Source organism: Dipodomys merriami, unplaced genomic scaffold (genome assembly GCF_024711535.1).
Source record: "Dipodomys merriami isolate MVZ:Mamm:240054 unplaced genomic scaffold, mDipMer1.0.p SCAF_2, whole genome shotgun sequence".
Lineage (NCBI taxonomy): Eukaryota > Metazoa > Chordata > Mammalia > Rodentia > Heteromyidae > Dipodomys > Dipodomys merriami.
In genome coordinates this window covers 65,436,994-65,449,588 of record NW_027203381.1, presented here as the reverse complement: position 1 = coordinate 65,449,588, position 12,595 = coordinate 65,436,994, and the positions used below count along the sequence as shown (strand labels likewise).

The 12,595-nt window shown below is 35.3% G+C and overlaps 1 protein-coding gene across 3 annotated transcripts in view; it reads left to right on the top strand.

Moving 5' to 3' along the window:
* Fgf12 (fibroblast growth factor 12) overlaps window positions 1–12,595 on the top strand; it is a 539,269-nt gene that overhangs the window by 333,960 nt on the left and 192,714 nt on the right. For all 3 annotated transcript variants that reach the window (XM_070029838.1, XM_070029837.1, XM_070029835.1), the window contains one exon: window positions 1,461–1,571. In XM_070029838.1, the coding sequence (XP_069885939.1) occupies window positions 1,461–1,571 (111 nt within the window). The remainder of the gene's footprint in view (window positions 1–1,460; window positions 1,572–12,595) is intronic.

Genomic DNA, 12,595 nt, shown 5'->3' with positions numbered 1-12,595 from the left:
TCTTTGCTTCAGTCATTGCCACCAGAGGCAGTATTTCTCCTTTTCTCCTCATGTTTTTGTTTTGTTTTTCTTTTTAAATTTGATTTTTAAATTTAAATTTTAAAAAATCTTTTTAAGTTTTTAAATTTTATTGTCAAGATGATGTACAGAGGGGTTACAGTTATATCCGTAAGGTAGTGAGTACATTTCTTTTAGAACTTGTTACACCCTCCCTCATTTTCTCTCTCTTTGTCTCCCCCCACTACCCATCCCCTCCCCACCTCCCGCAAGTTGTACAGCACATTTTCAACATATCGTCTCATGAGTATCACTGTTGCATTGGTTCCTTCTTTGTCCTTTGTCTCACCATTCTGTTGTTCCCCTTCCCTTCCCTAATTCAGATAAATGTACATACAAAACCCATGGTCCCAAAATCAAGTACAGTGACAACAGGGGATAAACCATAGGGGGAAAAATACAAAAGAAACAAGAAATCACATAGTACATGACAAACAACAACAACACAGAAAATCTTCAAGTTTTTAATGAAACAATTAGGGCTATAAATACAATGAAATATTTTTTACCCAACACAACAAACAGAAAGATGTGGATGTGGTATAAACTAGATGGTTGCTGGCCGTCAACACCACCATGAGACAGCTTTACATATTTATGTTAGTGGCTATGCAAAAACCTAGCTGTAGTGTACAACAGTCTATCTGATGGTATCTGTATATAGAGAACTTTTAAAGTATGGACCATTTCTGGTATGAAATACTTAAGTAATACATATCAGTGAGTTTTCTCTTTTTTTCCCCCCTCCTTTGGTACTGGAAGAATTATGTGCAGCACTGGGATTTCTACCTGGTGAAGTCTTTAGCAAAGGTGAAATCTGTTTCTGCTTACAACATGGTAGCTTCTCATGGCCATGAGGGTTTTGTTTTTGCCAGTGATTCTCACACAAACCATACTTTCTGGGTGTACTTGATCAGAATTTCAAAACACAGGAGCTTCTGATGAATAGTTGATATCCAGCAGGAATGAGAGTATTCCAGGGCCTGATTATCACTGCTGGAAGCTCAGGAGGAATTATGGAGGCATTTGGCTTACACAGTGATTCTGGAATGGGACCATACACTTGGTCACATTTTACAGCTAGACACCCAATGTCTGAGGAAGGAGTAGAAATCCCCTCTCCCACATTTTAGCATGCCTCTGTATTTTCCTAATTTGTAATTAGCTTTTATTTATTTACATTTGATTTATTGCCTCAAACTATCACAATGTTCCCCCTAGACAGAAGTAAAGAGAGCATAGATATATTATTGAAATACTCCCTTTCCAAGTACTAGTTACATTATTGAGACATCATCGACATTTATGCATTTTGCTTATAGAATGCATTTAACAAGTTGCAAGTGTGCATTTTTTAATAAACAAAATAAAAATTCGAATGATTATTTCATTTTGTTTTGCAGAACCCCAGCTGAAAGGAATCGTGACAAGGTTATTCAGCCAGCAGGGATATTTCCTGCAGATGCATCCAGATGGTACCATTGACGGGACCAAGGACGAGAACAGCGACTACAGTAAGGAACATGAGTTTCTTGAAATCCCAGTACACAACAAACCTATGGCCCACATTATATCTTAGATTTAAAGCATGGCTAGGCTGCCTTCTGAGCAAGTTAACTGTTAGGGAGTCAGTGTCTTTTTTCTTTATCCTTCTTGCCGTGAATCTGCTACAGCAAAATAGAGGTTATCTACTAATACAAACAAAGAAGAAGGTAGGAAGTTAAATAAGAAAGTAGGAAGCTTGCAGAATTTCAGCTAATCCATGGATAAGGATAATTTATTTATTTATTTATCATTCATTTATTCATTCATTTATCTCTGTGTGTCATTCCTGGGGTTTGAACTCAGGGCCTGGGCAGTATCTTTGAGGTTTTTTTCTCCCCCTTTACCACTTGAGTCACAACTCCACTTCTGTTTTTTTTTTGTCTGTTTATTTGTTTTTTGTTTTTTTTTTTTGGTAGTCAACAGTAGATAAGAGTCTTACAGACTTTTCTGCTCAGTATGTCTTTGAACATGGTTGTCAGATCTCACCCTTCTGAGTGGCTTTGATTGCAGGTGTGAGCCGTGGGTATCTAATGAGGATTTCTTTCCATTGTAGCGTTTCTCATCAGAGAGATAAGTACTTCTAGGGACAATATTAACTCTCTAACACAAGACAGTAGTTACATCCTAGGCTTAGATGATGGACATAATTTGGGATAAATAGAATTACTTCTAGATGGCAGAGTGGCTCATGTGGAGTACCTGCCTTGCCTAGCATGTCTGAGGCTCTGAGTGTAGCCCCTAACATTGCTCAGCAACAACAAAAACTTGCTTCTAAAGGTAAACATTGAATCCATGCATATGTTATTTCACTTTGATTAAGAATAAAAGTAAAGGAACTTTTTTCAGGAACTTTGTATGCATATGATGACAATGTTTTCTAGTACAAATTATAGGAACAAGAGAATAGACAAGGATGAAATTTTTACAAAAAATTTTGAACTAGGAGTACCATACATTACAAGATTAACAATAATATCTTTATAAATCATCTGTAAGCATTTAACTTGAGAGTTGATAGTTCAGTGTCTAAATGCAATCATAAAAGCACACATTTGTACTTTAGAAGAAATTTCAAATATAAGCTTCAGAGACAAAAATGGGAGCTATCACCTCTTTCAACATCTCCATAATCATATGGGTAAGTCAGGGTAAATGCACAGATTCTAAACATATTCAGTGTCTGTTATTTTCCTTTTTTTTCTGTATATACCACTAAATCTTAATGACTCTAAATCGCCATTAAATATCTATCCAGTTAGGTCATGATTCTGATGGACATGTGGTTCAGCTGACAATTTACCAAACTGAATATGGCAATCTAGGAAGTGTGATAATTTACAGTGATACATCTTTTAAATTAACGAGATTTGAGGAAAGATTGGAAATCCTTAAATTGGCAAGATGCTCTTGTCTACACTTTCTAAATTTTCTTTGTTCATTTAATATTGTGCACTGCAAAATACAAATTAAAATAAAGAAAGGATGCTATTATAAAGAATTTCCTCCCAGCTCTCTTGTTCTAGGTTTTTGACAAAGTAGATGATTAGCTTATTGTGGTGTGCATTGTTGGTTTGTGTTGCTGTGAATGCATTCTCTAAAAGAACTTGGGTTTTCAATTCATGACCAAAGAATAAGGAGCTCTTTTCTACATAAAGGATTTTCATCTATTATATTTGTACTTAGTTGTGGATTTAGAGAGACTACAATTATGAAAGGAAACCATGCTTCATTGGGACACCCAGTTAATTCTGAGGTCTTTAGATCTCTGTTCTTTTTTTCAACAAGTGTGACCCTTACCTTGGGATAAGGGTAGGGACACTGAACAGTTTCTAGAAAAGTTCATTGAATGTGCTTGCTTGGCTGATGGTGGGGTTACCACTAGTTTTCTACAGAGATACATTTATGTAAGTATCTTTCTATATGGAGAATAAAAATATAAATCAGTGTAACAATATACAAATCAATGTGGTGCATGCGTATGTCCCTCCCACATACCATATACCCTGAGGGGGATTTGATGGATGGGTTTTGTCAAATGCTTTTCGAAACTGACAGAACTTATGCATTTAAACCACATTTTATTAAGGTCAACTGCTACACACCTTTCAGTAAATTGCTATTGAGATGGTTTAGATGTACAAAATGTAATGGATAATACAAATTCATCTGGATACCCATCGCCAGCTTAAAAAAGTAATTAAAAATTTCAATACATTTGAACTCCCTGTGGATTCTTTTTGACGGAATTCTGCTTTCCTTCATTACCAACATAATCACTTTCCTGATTTGGCTTTTCTTAGCATAGTTTTAAAATATATCTACTTTTGTTGAGATGTACACTTAACCACCCTATAATATTTTTGGCACATTTTACGCTTTTGATTACATGTGAGCATTATTAAATACATATATATATATATATATATATACTTGTATCATTAATACTGTAGTTATGAGGTTTGTACAGTTAATCTGCTTGCTTTATGTAATTCCCTCACTAAAATATTTTACTACATAAATAGGTCCAAACATATTTACCCAATCTTTTGGTGAGTAACTATTATTAATATTTTAAGACCATTTCCATCAGTGCTGATGAGATCTTTCTTATAGTTCTGGACAATCTGTTGAAAAAATAAGTCATCTTGTACTTATAAACTGACATATTGAATTGAAATCCCTGTGTAAAACTACTTAATGGTAATAAAAAGTATATATAAAGTTTTTATTTTTGTACGTTTTTTATTGTAAAAAATACTGTACAGAGGGGTTCCAGTTACATGAGTAAGGTAATGAGTACATTTCCTATTGAGCATTATTGCCTCCTCCTTTGTTTCCCCCTGCCATCCCTTCACACACATCTCAACACTCTCTTCTGATAACCTATTTTGTTGGCTTTCCATCGCTATCACAAATACCTGTGATAAATTAACCTAAAAAGAGGAAAGGTTTGCATCACCTCATAGTGACAGAGCTCTTAGCCTGTGACTTATTAGCTTTGGGCTTGTTTTGACACGGTAAATAGATCATGGCAGGCCCTCATTGTGAATGAGGCCTGTTCATTTCAAGGCTGGGATGTGAAAGAAAGCACAGAAATGATAGGCCTCTCCAATCACTTTTAAGGGCATGGGGCTTGTCCCCAAAGACTGGAAGGCTCTTCATTGGTGCCTTCTCAATGGAGATGCTATACTCCTAAGGCTGTGGTCCAGTCCTTTAACACCAGGCCTCTGGGAGACATTCCAGATCCAAACTATGCATATACTTGACTTACTTGTAGTCATAATTCCTGCAACTACTTGACAAACATATTATTGTTGGTTATTTATTTTTGATCTCTTTCCCAAGGAGGAGGACATATAATCTATAAGCAGTATTACTTTGGTCTTTCATGTATATTTAGAATGGTCTATCTTTCTTGCACATAGTAAATTTCCATCACCAACTGAGTGGGTGAATGAATGAATGAGTAGCTACCTGTGGATATGTGCTAAATTTTTTCTTGGTTATTTCACAAATCCTTCCAACTCACATACATTCTCTCTCTCTTCCCCCGCGCCCCGCCCCCCCCCGTCTATCTGTGGGGTGTGTGTATGTGTATGTGTGTGTGTGTGTGTATGTGTGTGTGTTGGTACTAAGGTTTGAATTTAGGGCCTAGTGCTTGGCTTTCTGCTTAAGGCTTGTGTTTTACCACCTGAGCTGTGCCTCTAGCTCTGGCTCTTTGCTGGTTAATTGTAGATTAGAATCTTTTGAATTTGTCTTCCTGGGCTGGCTCAGACAAAGATCCTCAGTCTGATATTCTTGATTATGTAGGATTATTGGTATAGACGTGTACCAAAGACATGTGTTGTATCTTTGTTTTGTTTTATATTGTTTTGTTTTTCAGTTGTGGGGCCTGACCTCTGGGCCTGGGCCCTGTCCCTCAGCTCCTCAACTCAAGGTTAGGGCTCTACCACTTGAGCCACAGCATCACTTCTGTTTTTCTGGTGGTTTATTTGAGATAAGAATCTCATGGACTTTCCTGCCTGTGCTGGCTTTGAACCATGATCCTCAGATTTGAGCCTCCTTAGTAGCTAGGTGTGAGCCACCGGAACCCAGCTTCACAGACATGTTTTTAAAAGATATTTACTTTGGAAGTTATTTCAGACTTCAGAAAAATTATGAAGTTACCCAACAAGTTCCTTCAGAGTTTTTAGCCAGTTTCCCCTAACTGCACCATTTTACCTAACAGATTATTGGACAAGGAAATGAATACAAAGTGTTATTTACTGAGTTATGTTCAGGTTTCTCCTTTCTAAACTAATAGCTTTTTTGCCTTTTGTTTTGATAGTACTAGAGTTTGAACTTGTAGTTACTTGCTACAAACAAACTCTTATCACTAAACTATACTCTCAGTTGTCCAATACACTTTCTTTTAACACTCCTCCCAATATTTTCATAAAAATTCCAAATAGTTTTTTCATCTACATGTAATTTTTTTACATACTTCTGAGAGTGAAAATTAGGGCTAAAATATATCAGAATGACGATTAACTGGTAGTCATGTTTTTTAATAGAAAAAAATTGTGAGTCCTTAAGTTGTTCAAATGCCTTTTCTTTCTCTACTGTGTGTGGGTGGAGAGGAAAGAAGATGGTTTGAAAAAAAAATCTTGTTACTATAAGCATCTGTCAGAACTGTGCTATTTGGTTCACTAGATATCATTAGGTCCGACCAACTTTCCCATGGTATCTTGCACAGAATTGATAAAGACACCTGCTGTTTTGTTCATGGAGAAAAGACCAATTATATGTAATTGAGTACAGACTCAAATGGGTTTGTCGGCAGTAACAGATAAGAACTTCTACAAATATAATGATAACAAAACAAATTGCAGAACCGTTTAGGAACCCTGGCACAATTGCAGTTTGGAGGGTATTAATAGAAATATTTTACATAAAATTAAAATGCTCATCATTCTGCTCCACAAGTTACCACTGATGATACATTTGAAGAGGTTAAAAAATGCTGGGAAGAAACAGATGGGAATGATGTAACCAAAGCCATTATTCACTTTTTCTTTGAACAACAACAACCAAAAAACCCATGAGTATGTTAGGAGGTTGCCTGCCTGATAGGTTAGTGCACTTGTCAAACTGCAAATGGACCAGCACTTGCTATCTAAGTGCTTGAAGCAAGGAGAAGTGGCTCATAAGAAAGTCTCTTGTTAGGTGCTTTCGTGAAGAAGCATTGTGTTCATAAGTGCTTTTTAAAGTTCTCTCCAGTCCTGAGAATGTCTTCAAAATCATTTTTAAAAGTCAGACAAGTAAATGATACAGAATAGTAAAAGCAAAAATGTATGAAATTGAAAAAGCACCAAACAGTATGTGATGGCCGGGTGTTGGATTAGGACTCCCAGTAGACCTTGGTGTTCTGTTATATATAATTAATTTCACAGCACACAGAATTAGAGAAGGCTATTGTGAACTGATGAATCAAGAATAAGGACAGACCACTCTGGAATCATGTCTGAACCCAACAAAAACAAGGATATTGTTCAATCAAACTACAAAATAATGAGATCTTCCTCTGTCCTACATTATCTGAATGGCTAAGGCTACTTTGCCAAATACAGCTTTAACCTTGCTCTGTTCTTCTTGCCTTCTTCATAAGAATTGTTAACATACCCAACCACTGAGTTACACTCCCTCTTTAAGACCTTCCTATCTGGAGAGAGCCTATAATTCTTTGAACCCTCCCCCAAGTTGATGAACACATCCAAATCCTCTTAAGTGTTTTCTTATAGTCTCTTGCTGAGACCCTGTACTTCTGCTATGGTAGAATCTTTCCTCCTTGTTTGGGGTCATTAAATCCAATGTTGGATGACCCTGGAGTGTTTGTGATATTCTTTGGCTGAAAGGCATTGGCATGATAAAAAACAATTTTCTTTTCTGCCACCTGGATATTGGTACTTTTCCCAGATACAGTTTTATGTATTTGTCATCATATAAATAAATATTATAATCGCTCTCTAATTTATAATATTTGGAAATGTATAATGTATATCTACAATATTTTTCCACTTTATACATATTGAAATAAAGAGACTTTAAGTGCTAGTTTGCTTTTGGTGGGCATTTCAGTTGTTTCTAACATTCTTCTAGCACAAATACTTCTAAAGAATATCCTTGTGCATAACTCATTTTTCATTTGTATAAGAATAAATGCTTAATAATAGTTCTAGGTTAAGAATGAATTTTCTTTTTAAAGTTTGAAAAGTACTTGCTCTCCATTGTATAAATTTACAATAAGAATGTTTGTTTCCTTATGTTCTAGTTCACATAATATTATCAAGTTTGGGGATCTTGTGATAGATTAAATGCAAATTCTAAGTAGAACACTTGTCATATGATATCTACATTTTCTATGACATGTGTATGTATATTTGATTGTGTAATCTCTATTTTATATTTGAAGTAAATTTGTAGGTAAAGAAATGACCACGTTGATATATGTGCTATATATTGTTTTTGTAACTTTTGCAGACTTTGAACATTCTCATCATACTCTTTTATTTTTCTCTAAAATGTGTTTTTATCCTCTTGACTTTCCTGTTCTAAAAATGACTCATCCCAAGATGATGAAAAAAAATTCTGCATTTTTCTTTTAGCAATACCTTATTTCGAGTTTTTATACTTAATATATAATTAATCCAGGATTTATTCTTTCAGATCCTTGGATTCTAGACTTCATATCTTAATATTTTATTGTTCTACCTGTCAATGAAAAATACAAAGGCAGTGCCATCAGATTTTTTGCTTAACCAGATTCATTGTGTATTCAGTAGAAAGAAACACATTTCACAATATTCTGGGCCTGATTTTCAGGAATCCAGTTGAAAATGCCAAAATGTGTTCCTCCAGCTACGTTTTCTATACAATTCCAGGTGTGCAGTGCATGGTATCACCCATCATAAATATATAGGCACAGACATAGGCAACAGAGGCTCATATTGCTAAATCAGATGATCCAAATGGTTAGGGAAAATTATCAAGGAAATCTTGTATTCCCTATTCCAAGAACATAAAGATACTGCCAAAAATTATTTAATGGTTCTCACTCCTTTACAAGAAGGTCATCTCTTCTATTTCTTCTATGTGCTTGAGAATGTGAATTATAGTATTCAGAGTGAAAGCTGTACATATCTAATTATAGGGATATTCTTTTTTATCCATCTGCATTTGAAGACTATGTCTTGTATTTGTATGTTCGAAATCATCTCTTAGATTATAGGTGTGAGTCACCAGTGCCCGGTTCATTTGGTATTTCTTTTTTTAATTATATTTAAGTATTTGTACAAAGGACTTGCCATTTGACAAAACAATTTATAAATACAATATTTCTTGATGTTTTTTGATGTAGATGTCTAGATGCTTGAGATAGTTATTGGAAATTTATATTTTTGTTGGCTCTTTCAGTTTTAATGTTTGGAGAAAGTTTGAGCGAAAGACAATTATTTTCTTGAGTAGTTACCCTTTCACAAAAATCATCAAGGATTAACTTCCCTAATATTTTAAACTTTGGCCACTCTTTCGTAAGGCAAACGTAGAGCCATTTGAAATTGTACTCTGTCCAAACTGCTCTATAACTACTTTCTGACATATTTATAATCATAACCTGAAGTGGCAGAGTCTTTTGACAGGCTCACTTGACAATTCCAATGCAGTGTTCTAGTTACAACTGGCAATGCTGTCCTTTGCTCCTAGGATTTGTAGGGATTCTCTATGCTAATGAAGGCAGCTTCTGTTGCTGGAGAGGCACATCAAGCTATGTGAGCCTTTGGCTCCTGCCTTCATAAGGAAAGCAGAGGTAGGGCTACAGGGACTGAATACCCACGTCCCAAGGCCTTAAATGTGAAGGATTTGTTCCACTCATTTGATTGCCTGGAAAGAACCAAGACACAGCTCCAGAAAGATATATGATCAAATATAGATTTGGGAAATTATATAAAACTTACAATGATATATTTAGTCTATATAGTTTTAGGCCAGGTTTCACACATGCTGATAATTACTTTTGTTTGGGATCTTTTTAATGATCTCACACACTTAGTAGGTCATCTTATCCTTCAGAAATTTCTTCACCCCTCACAAAGCCCCAAATTAATTGATGTACTGTACTATATTTGAGCCTTAGGTTTCGTTTAGAGAAAGAAAGGCTTCAAATACAAAAGGCAATTGATTTTGCTATTATGGGGTGCTATAATTAGTGAAAGAAATGGCATGAGCATGCAGGGAATTTAAAAAACGGTTTCACATGTGTGGGAAACATTTTAGTAGTGAGAGATTGTAAAAGAAGTAAAAGCTTTCTTGTGTTTATTAGATTTTTTGGAATGGTCAAGCAGGCTTGTATTTCCCCTATTGGGGTGTGACTTCTTTATTTGGTCTTCTATCCAGCAAAATAATGGACATTTTATAAGACCCCAAAGCACAGGGCTCTCTGGATGTGTTTCATTTTGCTAGCATTTTAAGGTGAAAATTGATTGGGTTGAATCAATGGACACATATATTTCTCTCTATTTTCCTCCCATCTGCCTTGGTCCTGAAAACTATTCAGTTTAGAATACTTGTGACCCTCCTTTCTTTTTGGTAAAATAATAATAACGATGGTAATAATTATGATGGTGCTGATAGAATTATCACTATTATTATTGAGTGCATTAAGGGAATAGACTGTATCTCTTAAGTATCACCATTTTAAGGCAAAGTAGCGTGGGTTGTGAGTCAAATAGCCTGACATATTCCAGGCTGTTCTCTAATAGGCTGTATGATCTTGTTTTTTTTCCCCCATTTCATAGGATTCTTTCCCAAGTCTTTCCATATCCTTATGAATTGATCAATGTCATTCTTTTTGAATGAATTCCAATGTGTGTATATACCACATTTTCTTGATCCACTCATCCACTGAGGGGCATCTGGGTTGATTCCATACCTTTGCTATGGTAAATAATACTGAAATGAACACGATTGTGCTCATAACTTTAGTGTGGCCTTGTTTGTGGTCATTTGGGTAAATGCCCAGGAGTGGGAAAATATTACAGGAAGATATAGGGGAAACACTAGAACTCCTTGGCACAGTTCAAAATTTTCTTAATAAAGACCCACAAACAGCAAATCAAAGAAAGGTTGGATAAATGGAATTGCATTAAAAGGCAGAGCTCCTTCATGGCAAAGGACACAGCCAGCAAGACAAATTAGGACGCCTACAAATTGGCAGAAGATCTTCACTAGCTATACAACAGACAAGTGCCTCTTATCTAAAATATACTTAGATCTCAAAAAATTAACCCTCCCAAAAACAAATCAAGGCTAAAGACTTAAAGAGAGACTTCTATCAGGAGAAACTAAAAATGGCCAATAGACACATGAAATGATCAATATCTCTGTCCATAAAAATAAATGCAAATCAAAACAACATTGAGATTCTACCTTACCCCAGTTAGAATGGCCATTATCAAGAACACTAACAATAACTGGTGGTAGGGATGTGACCAAAAAGAAATGCTTCTACATTGTTGGTGGGAATGTAAACTTTTCAACCACTCTGGAAACAGTATGAAGTTTCCTCAGAAGGCTAAACATAGAGCTCCTCCATAACCCAGAGATCATTTTTTTTTTTTTCAAAGCACACAAACCTTCCTGTTTGAAGAATTTGGAAAACGTGATTGCTAGTGCTCTTAACTGATGTGAATTTTTGTAAGCTTTAGGATGGCAATAATTTTTGTTTTCAGTCTGAGAAACTTTACAAAAAAGGACAGAATTATAAGATTAGAGAGTATAATAATATTTTGCATTGGATTTGAAAACATAAATGTGTGTATATGTATATGTATCCACATGTATCCATATATGCATGTATATTGTGTAATATATACATATATGTATATACATATATGTGTTTGTATATATATGCATATATATAACACATATTCAAATCATTTCTCAATACTTCTATGTCACAATGGACTTTTGCAGTAGTTTCCTAGTTAGCTTCTTTACTGAAGGGTTTTAATCTGTATGCTGTTTAATCTTTACAGAATGGTCAACTAAAACATAAAGTAAGATCAACTCCTCTGATCAATCTCTTTCATCAAACATAAAGGGTCAAAGCCAAATTTATCCAGTGACATAAAGTTTTGACATATAAAGTTTTCCACAAACATACTATTGTCCTCTTTCTTCCACTAGTTTCCTGTTCTTTTCTTTTTTTTTTTAATACTGCAGTGGTTCTTCTTTTTTTTGGGGGGGGGGGTCCGGTAGTGGGGCCTGAATTCTGGGCCTGGGCACTGTCCCTCAACTCTTCAGCTCAAGGCTAGCGCTCTACCACTTGAGCCACAGCGCCATTTCCGGATTTTTTCTTTTTGCTTATGTGATGCTGAGGAATCGAACCCAAGGCCTCAGTCATGCAAGACAAGCGCTCTACCACTGAGCCACCTTCCCAGCCCCTCCTGTCCATTTTTGAAACTCCCCTATCATAGTTATATTTCAAGACATTGTGACAAGCTATCTTCGTCTTCCTGGAATGTTGTTTCTTCAAATATCCAAATAGCCTGATCATTCATCTTCTTACCCTACTCTTTTGTAGCTAATTGATGTCAATTTAAATACTTTTTCTCAAACTGTCTCCATTGGCTAATTGAAAATTTTTTTCTTGCTAGAACTCTTACTACTACCTAGTAAGTAAGAAAATTCAATAAAAAGAGAAAGTATTTTAAAACTGATTTTACTATCTGTCACCACTATTGTTTCCCAAAGACATACATATATATATATATATATACACATATACATATATATATACACATATACATATATATATATATATGTATCATTTGTCTTCATTTCCTGCTGGATCATGCTATTTCTTTCACTAATTATGGCATCCTGTAATAGTAAGATGGATTGACTTTTGTATTTGAAGCCTTTCTTCTACTTAAAAATTTTTTTTAGTTGAGTGGGA